The sequence below is a fragment of the Erpetoichthys calabaricus genome, chromosome 9 (genome assembly GCF_900747795.2).
Source record: "Erpetoichthys calabaricus chromosome 9, fErpCal1.3, whole genome shotgun sequence".
Taxonomy (NCBI): Eukaryota; Metazoa; Chordata; class Cladistia; order Polypteriformes; family Polypteridae; genus Erpetoichthys; species Erpetoichthys calabaricus.
Genome location: NC_041402.2, coordinates 4,196,463 through 4,212,792, shown reverse-complemented (window position 1 = coordinate 4,212,792; position 16,330 = coordinate 4,196,463). Strand labels below are relative to the sequence as shown.

The 16,330-nt window shown below is 40.1% G+C and overlaps 1 protein-coding gene across 2 annotated transcripts in view; it reads left to right on the top strand.

The window, feature by feature from the left end:
- LOC127529099 (noelin) overlaps positions 1-12,243 on the top strand; it is a 146,361-nt gene extending 134,118 nt beyond the window's left edge. For both annotated transcript variants that reach the window (XM_051931613.1, XM_051931612.1), the window contains exons 5-6: positions 6,793-6,899; positions 10,302-12,243. In XM_051931613.1, coding sequence (XP_051787573.1) covers positions 6,793-6,899; positions 10,302-10,976 — 782 coding nt within the window. In that variant the 3' untranslated portion in view covers positions 10,977-12,243. The remainder of the gene's footprint in view (positions 1-6,792; positions 6,900-10,301) is intronic.
- The last annotated feature ends 4,087 nt before the right edge of the window (positions 12,244-16,330 follow it).

Genomic DNA, 16,330 nt, shown 5'->3' with positions numbered 1-16,330 from the left:
TACTAATCTATGCATCACTGTGTGACCCCTATATTATATTATATTATATTATATTATATTATATTATATTATATTATATTATATTATATTATATTATATTATATTATATTATATTATGTTTTAACACACTTAACCCATGTTCACTGTCACAAGGGGCTGGTGGTGTCTATTCTGCTCAGTGGGTGCCAGCCTTAAACGTTCTGCAGGCCACCCTCTGCACAGCCCAACAAGGTCTAATCAGCCCTCGACCTCCAGCAGTAATGTGGAATAAAAATGACGATAATGCTGATGATTATCACATTCATTTAAAGAAATCTGGACAAGTCCTCGAGTATTTTAGCTGATTTGGTGGTTAAACTGCTATTAGGCAGATGCCCAATCCTTGCCACCCACTGAGATTCCAAAGCTTAATTGCTCTAAAATGGTCATTAGTACTGAATACTTACATCTGTGCAGATTATTATGGATGTTGAATGAATTGAGAAATGTTTGGTTAAAAAGACCTTTGCAGTCAGTGATTTCAAAAACATGATGCAGAGTAGACATCATATAGCAGACATACAGCTAAAACAGACATTCACCTTCTTAAAAATTCTTACACTGCAATAAACAAAGTATGTTTCATATATGTATATATACATATATAATATATAGAAAACATATGTACTGTTTATATATATATATGTGTGTGTGTGTGTGTGTGTGTGTGTGTGTGTGTGCGTGTGTGTGTGTGTGTGTGTGTGCGTGTGTGTGTGTGTGTGTGTGTGTGTGTGTGTGTGTGTTTATATAAACTGCTCAAAAAATGAAAGGACCCCTTTTTAATGAGAGTATCGCATCAAGTCAATGACACTTGTGGGCTGTTGATCTGCTCAGTTAAGTAGCAGAGGGGCTTGTTCATCAGCTTCAGCTGCTTTGGTGCACTAGAGGGGCAACAATGAGACGACCCCCAAAACAGGAATGAATGGTTTAACAGGTGGAGGGAGGCCACTGACATTTTTCCCTCCTCATCTGTTTTGTCACTCGTTTTGCATTTGGTTACAGTCAGTATCACTACTGGTAGCAGAAGGCCATACCTGGACCCTACAGAGATGGCACAGGTAGTCCAACTTCTCCATGATGGCAGGCACATCAATATGTGGCATTGCCAGAATGTTTGCTGTGTCTCCCAGCACAGTCTCAAGGGCCTGGAGAAGATTCCAGGAGATAGACAGGCAGTTCCCCTAGGAGAGCTGGACAGGGCAACTTGTAGAAGGTTCTTAACCCATCAGCAGGACCCACCGCTATCTGCTCCTTTGGGCAAAGAGAGAACAGGATGAGCACTGGAAGAGCCTACAAAATGACCTCCAGCAGGCAGGCAGGCCACTGGTGTGAATGTCTCTGAGCAAACAATCAGAAACAGACTTCATGAGGGTGGCCTGAGGGCCCAATGTCCTCTAGTGGGCACCGTGGAGCTCAATTGACATTTGCCATAGAATATCAGTATTGGCACCCTGTGCTTTTCACAGATGAGAGCAGGTTCACTCTGAGCATATGTGACAGACATGAAAGGGTCTGGAGAAGCTGTGGAGAACATTGTACTGCCTGTCACATCGTTCAACATGAGCGGTTTGATGGTGGGTCAGTGATGGTCAGTCTGGGGTGGCATATCCATGGAGGGACAGACAGACCTCTACAGGCTAGACAACGGCACCGTAGGACTGCCATTAGGTATCGGGATGAAATTCTTGGATCCATTGTCAGACCCTATGCTAGGTGCCTTCAATTTTTTTGAGCAGTTTATATTTATTTGTATATAAATAAATTTACATATAAAATACACTTTTATTATATTTAATAGTATATTATATATATACATACTGTATATGTTAAAAGTATAAGTTAAAAATGAAACATACACATTTTCAACAGATACATATTATATTGTATATGTTTCATTTTTAACTTATAATTTTATATATATATATATTGTGGTAAATTCGTACCCAGACACAGACAGGCAAACACCAAAAACCACAACACACACTCTTCTTCTTCTTCTTCTTCTTCTTCTTCTTCTTCTTCTTCTTCTTCTTCTTCTTCCTCTCCTCCCAGGCAGACTCTGGTGCCCCAAGTTGTGACTGCAGGCTGTTTTCATAGCCCACCCAGATGTGCTTCAGGTGATAATTAACCTAATTAGGCTGCACTACCAGGTGTGGCTGCATTCCATCCCAAAGAGACTCGTTAAGCCGTGCAGCTCCCCCTGGTGGTGGCCACGGAGCCCAACAGGGTTGAGCCCTGAAGTCCTGGGAATGTGGCTCCAATGTAACCCAGGAGGGCTGCCACCATGCATTCCGGGGGACGTAGTGTGCATTCCATTGTTGCTCCCCCGGATCCAGTGGCAAAGGGGCGTCCCTGCCGGGCATAGGTCCCAGCTGTCCATCACAATATATATATATATATATATATATATATATATATATATATATATATATATATACATATATATATATATACAGTGGTGTGAAAAACTATTTGCCCCCTTCCTGATTTCTTATTCTTTTGCATGTTTGTCACACAAAATGTTTCTGATCATCAAACACATTTAACCATTAGTCAAATATAACACAAGTAAACACAAAATGCAGTTTGTAAATGGTGGTTTTTATTATTTAGGGAGAAAAAAAATCCAAACTTACATGGCCCTGTGTGAAAAAGTAATTGCCCCCTGAACCTAATAACTGCTTGGGCCACCCTTAGCAGCAATAACTGCAATCAAGCGTTTGCGATAACTTGCAGTGAGTCTTTTACAGTGCTCTGGAGGAATTTTGGCCCACTCATCTTTGCAAAATTGTTGTAATTCAGCTTTATTTGAGGGTTTTCTAGCATGAACCGCCTTTTTAAGGTCATGCCATAGCATCTCAATTGGATTCAGGTCAGGACTTTGACTAGGCCACTCCAAAGTCTTCATTCTGTTTTTCTTCAGCCATTCAGAGGTGGATTTGCTGGTGTGTTTTGGGTCATTGTCCTGTTGCAGCACCCAAGATCGCTTCAGCTTGAGTTGACGAACAGATGGCCGGACATTCTCCTTCAGGATTTTTTGGTAGACAGTAGAATTCATGGTTCCATCTATCACAGCAAGCCTTCCAGGTCCTGAAGCAGCAAAACAACCCCAGACCATCACACTACCACCACCATATTTTACTGTTGGTATGATGTTCTTTTTCTGAAATGCTGTGTTCCTTTTACGCCAGATGTAACGGGACATTTGCCTTCCAAAAAGTTCAACTTTTGACTCATCAGTCCACAAGGTATTTTCCCAAAAGTCTTGGCAATCATTGAGATGTTTCTTAGCAAAATTGAGACGAGCCCTTATGTTCTTTTTGCTTAACAGTGGTTTGCGTCTTGGAAATCTGCCATGCAGGCCGTTTTTGCCCAGTCTCTTTCTTATGGTGGAGTCGTGAACACTGACCTTAATTGAGGCAAGTGAGGCCTGCAGTTCTTTAGACGTTGTCCTGGGGTCTTTTGTGACCTCTCGGATGAGTCGTCTCTGCGCTCTTGGGGTAATTTTGGTCGGCCGGCCACTCCTGGGAAGGTTCACCACTGTTCCATGTTTTTGCCATTTGTGGATAATGGCTCTCACTGTGGTTCGCTGGAATCCCAAAGCTTTAGAAATGGCTTTATAACCTTTACCAGACTGATAGATCTCAATTACTTCTGTTCTCATTTGTTCCTGAATTTCTTTGGATCTTGGCATGATGTCTAGCTTTTGAGGTGCTTTTGGTCTACTTCTCTGTGTCAGGCAGCTCCTATTTAAGTGATTTCTTGATTGAAACAGGTGTGGCAGTAATCAGGCCTGGGGGTGGCTACGGAAATTGAACTCAGGTGTGATACACCACAGTTAGGTTATTTTTTAACAAGGGGGCAATTACTTTTTCACACAGGGCCATGTAGGTTTGGATTTTTTTTCTCCCTAAATAATAAACACCATCATTTAAAAACTGCATTTTGTGTTTACTTGTGTTATATTTGACTAATGGTTAAATGTGTTTGATAATCAGAAACATTTTGTGTGACAAACATGCAAAAGAATAAGAAATCAGGAAGGGGGCAAATAGTTTTTCACACCACTGTATATATATATATATATATATATATATATATATATATATATATATATATATATATATATATATATTATAATAACAATAGGTTTCCTCCCACAGTCCAAAGACATGCAGGTTAGGTGCATTGGCAATTCTAAATTGTCCCTGGTGTGTTTGTGTGTGCTGCGGTGGGTTGGCGCTCTGCCCAGGATTGGTTCCTGCCTTGTGCCCTGTGTTGGCTGGGATTGGCTCCAGCAGACCCCTGTGACCCAGTGTTCGTATTCAGCGGGTTGGAAAATGGATGGATGGATAATAACAATAATAATAATAATAATAATAATAATAATAATAATAATAATAATAATAATAATAATAATAATAATGGGGCACCAAACTGGGTGAGCCCTTTCAGTGAAACAATGCCAAAACAGAAATTCTAAAAACACAATTCCAGCACTTGAAAGGTTTCTTGCAGGATCAAACCGGAGTTCCGTCCTCAACATGGTTTGGGTCAGATATGAGATGCCATCTTCTGGAGCCCAACCAGAAGGGGCAGGGCCTGTACTGGGTGCCATGGTCGGTGGGTTAGGTGCCTTCACTCGGCTGTGGATGGTAGATTAGAATCTGTTAGCTTTAGCTTCCCTTCTTGTCAAAGGGTGGTACTGCTTACCTCTGTTGAGCCAATTAGGTGGGCACCAGGCACACATGCGTGACATGATATTCAGTATATATTTATATATTGTAGCTGGGTACTGGAAATGACAGGATGGGCAACAGTCTGTCTGTTTGATGCTACAGCCCAAAGCAAAAATATGCCTCAGGGCGATAAGGGAAATGGGCCACATGGGCACAAAAGCTAGGAAGGGTTAAGCTTTTAAGGGTTCGGCTTTAAAGAAGTGGGTTGTTCCTTGGTGCTCCGTCCAGCGGTTTACTCTCAGTGGAGAATGACGCCTCAGCTTCTTTATTGGGTGTAAACCAGACAGGGCGAGGCTTATTCAAATTCAATTTAATGCTTTGTGATTTCACAAAAAAGGTACAAATATGTCTGCGGTGGGATGGCGCACTGCTGGTTTTGTTTCCTGTCTTGCGCCCTGTTTTGGCTGGGATTGGCTCCAGCAGACCCTCGTGACCCCGTAGTTAGGATATAGCAGGTTGGATACTGGATGGATGGATGGATGGATGGATGGGTACAAATATGTGACTTTTAGGGAAATCATTGAGAATCGGTTGGACATGTGCAGAGGAGAGATGCTGGGTATATTGGGAGAAGGATGCTAAGGATAGAGCTGTCAGGGAAGAGGAGAAGGGGAAGGCCTAAGAGAAGGTTTATGGATGCAAGATGACGAGGACAGAAAGATATGGAAGAAGGTGATCCGCTGTGGTGACCCCTAACAGGAGCAGCTGAAAGAAGAAGAAGAAGAAGAAGTGACATCGTTGAGAAGTCACTATCAGATAGGCATGGCCATCTATAGCTACGTGACTAGTTGGTGGTCGGACTTTGGGGTACACAGCCTGCTACCTGACATGTCAACCTGAGTGGTCACATCATGGACTCCACCAGTATAAAAGTATCATCTTAACAGGGCTAATTACTGAAAGATGTCGAGACCACCCGCAGTAAGAAGATGTTAACCCTTTAAACTCATCCGTTTTCCGCTGCTTTGATGTCAATGGCCAGAACTTCCACATTCTTCATTCAATATTCACGTTCAACCCCTCAAAATAGAAGTCAGACATTTCTCTTTCACGCTTTTTATTTTTTTTAATAAGTGTATGTTAGGGCGGCACGGTGGCGCAGTGGGTAGCGCTGCTGCCTCGCAGTTGGGAGATCTGGGGACCTGGGTTCGATTCCCGGGTCCTCCCTGCGTGGAGTTTGCATGTTCTCCCCGTGTCTGCGTGGGTTTCCTCCGGGTGCTCCGGTTTCCTCCCACAGTCCAAAGACATGCAGGTTAGGTGGATTGGCGATTCTAAATTGGCCCTAATGTGTGTGTGCTTGGTGTGTGGGTGTGTTTGTGTGTGTCCTGCAGTGGGTTGGCACCCTGCCCGGGATTGGTTCCCTGCCTTGTGCCCTGTGTTGGCTGGGATTGGCTCCAGCAGACCCCCGTGACCCTGTGTTTGGATTCAGCGGGTTGGAAAATGGATGGATGGAAGTGTATGTTACAACAAAGTAACTTGTCAAATTTGGTGACATTTTTACTAAAAAATGCACTTTAAATGATATTCTTATTTCCAAAAATGTCACTCCAAAAAAGTACAAAATTCTGAAATTGTAAAACAGAAATTGGAATGCGGTGTCATTTTAAAGTAGAAGCCCCCCCCCCCCCCATCTCATTTCCCTCAATAGTAGTCAGTCCATCAAATTGAATCAGGATGTTCAGGGTAGCCATGGGGTGGGAGTTGGGGGGGAGGGGGGTCATGTGTTGCAGTGACTCAGCAATTCAGTAATTTTCAAATGAAGAAAGCAAAGCCTGGCGAATGTGGTATCGGATCATGCAATACAATACGGCCTTGTAATGCCAGGGCGCTGTTCTCTAATTGTACCCATGAGGAAATGAATGATTTTTTAAATTTTGCATTATTGTTCGGTCCCGCCAGCGAGTCCAAAACATAAAAGCTCTGTGTTTTAAAGGGTTAATAAGAGTGTCGTGAAAATTCTGTTTGCCTTGAATCTGAAGACACAAACTCACACTCATCTTTTGTCTTCTTACAGCTTGTGGCAAACTAACGGGAATAAGCGAACCAGTGGCAATAAAAACATCGGGATCCCGATTTGGGTCATGGATGACCGACCCTCTGGCACCAGAAGGTGATAACAGGGTAAGTCGTATCGACGATGGCGAATGTCGGTGACATTTAACTAGGGGTTTGTGCAATCTACCTCCCTCGTGCACAGTTATGGCCCCCTAAATGTTCATTTCCATATAAAGGGTCTGCCTTTGGTGTTCAGATTTTTGGTTCATGCTCCCTTGGATCAAATCATCACCCTGTCATGATCATTTTTGTATTTTTTAGCATATTTTTTTCTAACATCGCCACCCTATTGTGAGCTATTGGTGGCACCAATTCCTGCATTGTGTGGCTTCTTGGGTACTCAGTAGTCTCAACACACGGAAAAAGGTTTGGGGCAGCCCACCCGTGTATTAACCCTTTATGTAAAAGGGCAAAGAGATAAGAAATGATGTGATCTGGATGAGTTCCAAAACTGAACTGATCTGGTTAGAAAAAGATGGCGGCTTTATAAGCTGAAAGTGGAAGTGACGTCATCTAAGCGGAACCAGAAGGGACATCGAATCAGGCAGGTTTTCCTGTATTTGGCCTGCAAAGATAACAGAATTAGATTCAGTGCACCCTGACACCCCCTGGCCTGGTGGGAAATGACCTCCACTTGGTCGACTCGGCTCCCTTCTAATCAAACGTGTGTGACACGGCAGAAAAGGTCGGCTGGGGTTTCCTTTCATTATCTGATCTGCGGATACAAATAAAATACCAAATAGAAGTCTTTGGTTATTGTGCTTCTGGCGAGTTTCGTTGACTACTAGACATTTATTTTCCATGAAATAAAAATACAATTTATACCCCAAATTTCTTGAAATATGTCATCTGATTAGATAGATAGATAGATAGATAGATAGATAGATAGATAGATAGATAGATAGATAGATAGATAGATAGATAGATAGATAGATAGATAGATAGATAGATAGATAGATAGATAGATAGCAGAGGCACTTTATTTATTATTGACTGATAGCCTGGTATGAAAGGCACTATATAATAGCTAGACAGATCGCGCATCACTTCTCCAAGCCTCTGCAGGTTCTCCTGTGATCTTGTACGGCTCTGTGTTCCCCTGGCAGTGCCACCCAGTGGCTGTTGGGCACTGCATTTTCCCCTCACATCTTTTAAAGCTTCTATAAATGTCAGGCTCATCTGCATGCACATGACTCCTCTGAAATTCATCACTTAATGTGTGAACATTCCCATATTTGGTTATAAAGCCACTATTGGGAGGGTGCAAACATTAGAATGCAGCAAATTGTGCTAAAAGTAATTAATTTATTTACATTGTACCAGCGATGAATTATTCATTTCCCTCAGGAGACAGATGCCATCTTCATTAACCACAGATCTGTTGCGACATCCACCACAGAGAAGGATGAGGTGTTCTTTCTAGGCTGTGCCGATGGTCATTGCCAGTTGTTTCCATTTCCTTTTAAAAGCCCTGACTGGTGTGTGCTGTTAGTCAATGGTGACATTTTGTGGGTGCTGAGTCAGTTTCATTTGATATTCAAGGCTCCTTTAAAATTATATTTTGCTATTGTAATTGTGTGGAATACTGAACTGTATTAAATGAGGCCCGAGCAGACGCCTTACTCTGTATGTGGTGTCTCAGGACCTGTAATGGGTGTGACTGAGGTGCTGGGGATATTCTAGTGGTCCAAATTGACCACTGTTGTCTCTTATGCTGTGGTCTGCTGTTGGGCGTGCGGTGGGGTCTTGGCATTTGTCAGGGCACCAGATGTTTGCAAAAGCTGACAAGGAAGGCCAGCAGGATTCCAGGACTGGGTCTGAGTTAACTCAACAGAGTGGCAGAAAGGAGGGCGAGAGTAAAATTAAAAGCAAAATTTAAAGTGGCTAGGAGACATTACTGGGGTCTACAGCAGTTGGAGTAATGACAGGTCTTCATTTCATGCCCATCTTTACCTTAGTCAGTTATAACTGATGAGCAACAACATCTGATTAGCTTCACTATGGCAGTGATACACAAAATGTACATAAGACATGTTAGAGTTGTGTGCTGATAGATTCTGTCAAGAGGAGGAGGAGCTTAATGTGCCAATAGAATCTATCTGTCTGTTATATGGTGTTTGTTAATATCATTGTAAGGTTAATAAAGGTTTAAAAATGTATATTAACTCTCCTTGTATAATATAATGACTTACACATCTATTTTTTTAGACAATGTCTTTAATACCTATCTGTTATATAGTGCCTATCTATCTATCTATCTATCTATCTATCTATCTATCTATCTATCTATCTATCTATCTATCTATCTATCTATCTATCTATTATATAGTGCCTTTCATCTATCTATCTATCTATCTATCTATCTATCTATCTATCTATCTATCTATCTATCTATCTATCTATCTATCTATCTATTATATAGTGCTTTTCTATCTATCTATCTATCTATCTATCTATCTATCTATCTATCTATCTATCTATCTATCTATCTATCTATCTAATAGTGCCTTTCATCTATCTATCTATCTATCTATCTATCTATCTATCTATCTATCTATCTATCTATCTATCTATCTATCTATTATATAGTGCTTTTCTATCTATCTATCTATCTATCTATCTATCTATCTATCTATCTATCTATCTATCTATCTATCTATCTATCTATCTATCTATCTATCTATCTATCTATCTATTATATAGTGCCTTTCATCTATCTATCTATCTATCTATCTATCTATCTATCTATCTATCTATCTATCTATCTATCTATCTATCTATCTATCTATCTATCTAATAGTGCCTTTCATCTATCTATCTATCTATCTATCTATCTATCTATCTATCTATCTATCTATCTATCTATCTATCTATCTATCTATCTATCTATCTATAATATAGTGCCTTTCATATCTATCTATCTATCTATCTATCTATCTATCTATCTATCTATCTATCTATCTATCTATCTATCTATCTATCTGTTATATAGTGCCTTTTACATCTATCTTTTTTAGTGTCTTGACTATTTATTTATTATGCAGTGCCTTTCAGGTCTTCCTATTTTTGTAATGCCTGTTGTATCTCTCTACTCTATAGACTGGAGTCAGTTGTAATTGTACTTTTAATTGTAATACAATTCTTAATAATGGTTTGTGTAAATTAATATGATTGATTTGTTTCTAGCATAGAGCCTTTCGCGTTTGTCTTTAGTATTTGTTGTCTTTAATATCTATCAGTTACACATGACCTTTCATATTTATGTATCCACTGTCATATGGTGCCTTACCTGTCTATATATTTACAGCATGGATTGATCTCACTGTCTGTTTGTTTTTGAAGGCTCAGTCCTTCCCACTAATTATGACAGCTTTGCCCACCCTGCCCCTCTTTCATCACCACACATTCTGCCCTTTCATTTTTTCCAGACTTTTCTGTCTCACGTTGTCTTTTCTGATTTTCTTTCAGGTCTGGTACATGGATGGCTATCACAACAATCGCTTTGTGCGGGAGTACAAGTCCACGGTGGACTTCATGAACTCTGATAATTTCACCTCCCACCGTTTGCCCCACCCTTGGTCCGGCACTGGGCAGGTGGTCTACAATGGCTCCATTTACTTCAACAAGTTCCAGAGCCACATCATCATCAAGTTTGACTTCAAGACTGAGACCATCAGCAAATCCCGCAGCCTTGAGTATGCGGGCTTCAATAACATGTATCATTACGCCTGGGGGGGACACTCGGACATTGACCTGATGGTCGATGAGGGGGGCCTCTGGGCTGTCTATGCCACCAATCAAAATGCTGGAAACATTGTCATCAGCAAACTGGACCCCAATACACTTCAGATCATTCAGAGCTGGACAACAAATCACCCAAAGCGTAGTGCTGGGGAAGCCTTCATGATCTGTGGGACCCTGTATGTGACCAACGGCTACTCAGGGGGCACAAAGGTTTATTACGCCTACCATACTAATACTTCCACCTACGAGTACATTGATATCCCCTTTCAGAATAAGTTTGGTCATATCTCAATGTTAGACTATAACCCCAGGGACAGGGCCCTCTACGCCTGGAACAACGGACACCAGGTCCTCTACAATGTCACCTTGTTCCATGTCATCAGGTCGGATGAGTTGTAGTCCACTGCCCAAAGACTTCTTCATATAATTATATAGATATATACATAGCCAGAATATTTATACCTACATATATAGAGAGAGCAAGAGATAGATAGATACATATAGATAGATGTGTGTACATATATATACATATACATATGAACATATATACTAGATCTAGTAAATGTATACATGTAGTATTTATATATGTGTACACACACATATACACACACAGACACACACACACACATATATATATATATAAACACATATATATATGTATACTTGCAAAAACATTTCACCAGACGTTTATACCAGCTGCTCATCACGAAGAAAAAGAAAACTGAAGATCAATAAAAATCAAACCTTTATCTTACTGTTAATTCAAGCGACAGCGCCCCCTTCTTTTGTTGTCCGCATGTCACTTCCAGGACCACGTGATCGGAGAGCGCTGCAGCTGGAACTGCACGGAAAGGAAATGTGCGCGCTAGCAGTGGGCGGGGCCTTATAGCGTTCTTTCTCTCTTGTTTTTTTAACAACCAATGGCTCCGCCCCCCTCTCCTCCCCCACCCCCCCACGCCTCTCCCTGCACCACCAACTAAAGAAATGAAGGCAATGACTGTTGGAAATTATCACCCTGTTAAGACTTCGCTTTTTTTTTTTTTTGTTCTGTTCTCTCTGATCATTTCAATTTATTTTTTCTTTTTTGCTCCGTTCGTGTGTGCGCGTGTGTGCGCGAGCGTGTGCGCGTGTGTGTCTGTAGCTTTGATTTATGATTACTCTTTTTTTTTGGTTTTGCATGAGTATTTTATAATGATGTTTTGCTTACCTTACGCCGTGATAAACTAAACTAAACTAAAGAAATGAAAAAAAGGTAATAGAGCGAACTATTGCAACATTTCCTTTTTCATTTAGTCTGTTTGATTTCCTTTTTCTTGTATCACATTGCTGTAAGTGTAGATATAAGTGTATTTTTTGTCTTTGTTAGGTTGGCCAAAAGAAACTGTTTAGCTCACATATTTTCCTATCTATCTAACAAAAAAAAAATATATATATATATATAAGAGGAAAACAACAGAAGGAGGAAAACAACGAGCGGGACCAGCACGAATGAGCGCGAGCACGCGGCGGCCGCTGTCCGTGCTGCCGAGTCGCGTGCACGAGCCTGCCAGCCCTTCAGTGTTTGTTAGCGGAGATGGAAATTTGGTCTGTTTGGCTTACATGAATTATGTGTTGTACCTGCGATGAGGTAGTTTGTATCAATAAACGAAGGCTTTTTGTTCTGTAATCACCGTGTCCTTCTTTCAGTCCTGAAAACCGGAGAGGCCATCGCTGGCAGCTCCGTCGGCTTAGCCAGATCCATTTATACGGCCAAATGTTTGGCATTCTAACGAATTGTTCACGATGCCATTAATGATTTTATTCATGTAAAAGTTGTATATCTTTCTTTCTTTCTTTCTTTCTTTCTTTCTTTCTTTCTTTCTATGAACATGAGTTTCGTAGCAAGTCATTTTCCGCATTTACCACAGTTAATCAAATTCTTTTTTATCCATTGTCTGCGATCCTGGATATGCTGATATTGCATTTATTCTTAAGTATACACCAATGAGGTTTATGATTTACAGTTTCACTTTTTTTTTCTAAATTCTGAATAAGATTCTTGGCCTTGTCGGGTATGTTGCGCGCGCGCGGCCATTATAGCGCCGATGGAGCAGAGCTGTGGACAATCCATTAAGGCCGAGCCCGAGAGTCAGGCCAAGCGCTCGTGCGTACCATATAGCGCCTTAAAATACATTCACAAGGTACTTCTGATTAATTCAGACCAAGTGTTCATGCAATGCATAGATAGATAGATAGATAGATAGATAGATAGATAGATAGATAGATAGATAGATAGATAGATAGATAGATAGATAGATACTTTATTAATCCCAAGGGGAAATTTCATATACTCCAGCAGCAGTATACTGATAAAGAAAATATTAAATTAAAGAGTGGTAACAATGCAGGTATACAGACAGACAATAACTTTGTATAATGTTAACGTGTCCACCTCCCGGGAGGAATTGAAGAGTCGCATAGTGGGCTTAAAGGCAGTCTGTTGTGTAACAGAAAACTGTATTTATATAGCGCCTCAAAGTGCTATGTATATCAGTTACAAAATACACCATCATTTAAGTCAAAACACGAGGTGCTCTCACACCATAACTAATATTGCAAATTTTTGTTTGTATATTTCCTTTCACTGACTGCAGGCAAAGAGTGCTTTGAAAAATTCTCAGTTAAAATACAAGTGCAGATCACACTAACTACTAAATGCAGAACAGGCACACCTAGAAAGGCAGATTTGGTAAAACACACAGAGGAGAAGATAGACACCGATTAACAGAAACCAACAACATCTGTCCATTAATTAATTGTGATCATCAAGAGGCATTTACGCTTTGTATTATTATTTGAGCATAAAATCAGTCTATTTTATTTAATAATAATAATAATTAATAATAATAATAATAATAGTTTTTTTTCAAAGTAAACACCATCACAAGGTATTTCAGTATAAACAGGAGGTGCTCTTCATGTCATGTAAGTCAGGCAAAGCGTTAATGTGATGTATGATTATTTGGGCATTAAATCAGCCTATGTTATTATAGTAAAGTGCATTTATATACCCATCCTTAAAGTGTTGAATAAAACAGTTAAAAAATACACCATCACTTTCACATAAATAAAACTATGGATTGTTTTGAGAGACATTCATGCTATGCATTATTATTTGGGCCAGTCTATTTAAAAAAAAATAATTATACATTGTACTATATAGCACTCTTTTCACAGTAAACCCGTCACAAGGTAGTTCTACATAAAGAGGAGGTCCTCTTCACAGCACAGAGTCAGACAAAGCATTTATGTGATGGATTGTTCTTTTGGCATTAAATCGGTCCAATATTTAATATTAAAGTTTATCGATATAGTGCTAAACCAATGTTCAAGACTCTACATATCGAATCTCAAGAAATACACCATCAGTATCAAATCAATTAAAGTAGGAGGTGCTCTGCATATCAAGAGGTGTTGATGCTGTGTGTTATTATGTGGGCTTACAATTAGTTTATTTTAATGATAATAATAATAATTATTATAAATACATTGTATTTATAACAACACCTCTCCTATGCTCAAAGTGATATATATATATATATATATATATATATATATATATATATATCCATCCATCCATCATCCATCCATCATCCAACCCACTATATCCTAACTACAGGGTCACGGGAGTCTGCTGGAGCCAATCCCAGCCAACACAGGGCGCAAGGCAGGAAACAAACCCCGGGCAGGGCGCCAGCCCACTGCAGGGCACACACACACATCCCCCCCACACCAAACACACACTAGGGCCAATTTAGAATTGCCAATGCATCTAACCTGCATATCTTTGGACTGTGGGAGGAAAGCGGAGTACCCGGAGGAAACCCACGCAGACATGGGGAGAACATGCAAACTCCACACAGGGAAGCGCTACCCACTGCGCCACCGTGCCGCCATATATATATATATATATATATATATATATATATATATATATATATATATATATATATATATATATATATATATATATATATATATATATATATATACACTAGGGGGCCCCACCCCCTGCTTGCTTCACTTGCCAACCCCTCAGGGAGAAACACTGGATGTCCACTACCTCACGGCTGAGCCTCACAAAGTGCCATCAGGGCGCTCCTACATTAGAGAAAACAAAATAAAAAATAAAGAGATGAAATAAAGAAGAGTATGCGGAGCACAGGGGGAAGACGGTTTGATCCTCAATTGTTATAGATAGAAAATCAGTTACTTGCGTACTTCACCACAACTGTCTATTTTAAATACTAATGAATAATAAAACATACTAAAAAGTAAAAGTAATAATAATAATAATAATAATTCATTACATTTATATAGTGCTTTTCTCAGTACTCAAAGCGCTAGTGAAAAAGTTAAACTTAAAAAAGAGTCAATAAAAAATTAAATTACATTTAATGCCTCGTCAAAAACAATACAGTATAATGTATTACTTTATCCTCTCACTTACATTCTATAAATGTTGCTTTTTTGCATTTCATTTCACATATTGTTTGGGACATTTTTCACTCTTTTGTTAATTGGACGATTCTCTTTGTTCTTGATATTATATGCGGCTTTTTTTGGTTCATTTTCTTTTCTTCAATGTTCATTATCAGCTCTTGCCGCTGTTTTTCTATTGCAGTCTAAAATTTGATGTTCTTGAATAGATAATTTGCTTTTCTGCCTTCCCATTATAACTGACTGCGCTGCAGGGTGAGTTAGCTGCACTAAGAGTGTCAGGGGGTGGGGCGGAGAGAGGATGTGCGCAGGAGGAGTAATGATTGGGCGAGAGGTATGGAGGGGCGTGGCCAAGGCTGAATAACACGGACACAATTTAAAACATTTTCAATATAAGATATACAGTACTGTGCACAAGTTTTAGGCAGGTGTGAAAAAATGCTGTAAACAAAGAATGCTTTCAAAAATGGAAGTGTTAATCATTTATTTTAATCAATCAACAAAATGAAGTGAATGAACAAAAGAGAAATGTAAATCAAATCAATATTTGGTGTGACCACCCTTTGCCTTCAAAACAGCATCAGTTCTTCTAGGTACACTTGCACACAGTTTTTGAAGGAACTCGGCTGGTAGGTTGTTCCAAACATCTTGGAGAACTAACCCCAGATCTTCTGTGGATGTCGGCTTCCTCACATCCTTCTGTCTCTTCATGTAATCCCAGACACACTCGATGATGTTGAGATCAGGGCTCTGTGGGGGCCATACCATCACTTCCAGGACTTCTTGTTCTTCTTTACGCTGAAGATAGTTCTTAATGACTTTGGCTGTATGTTTGGGGTCGTTGTCCTGCTGCAGAATAAATTTGGGGCCAATCATACGCCTCCCTGATGGTATTGCATGATGGATAAGTATCTGCCTGTATTTCTCAGCATTGAGAACACCATTAATCCTGACCAAATCTCCAACTCCATTTGCAGAAATGCAGCCCCAAATGTTCAAGGAACCTCCACCATGCTTCACTGTTGCCTGCAGACACTCGTTATTGTACCGCTCTCCAGCCCTTCAGATGAACAAACTGCCTTCTGCTACAGCCAAATATTTCAAATTTTGACTCATCAGTCCAGAGCACCTGCTGCCATTTTTCTGCACCCCAGTTCCTGTGTTTTCGTGCAGACTTGAGTCTCTTGGCCTTGTTTCCACGTCAGAGGTATGGCTTTTTGGCTGTAGTTCTTCCATGAAGACCACTTCTGGCCAGACTTCTCCGGACAGTAGAT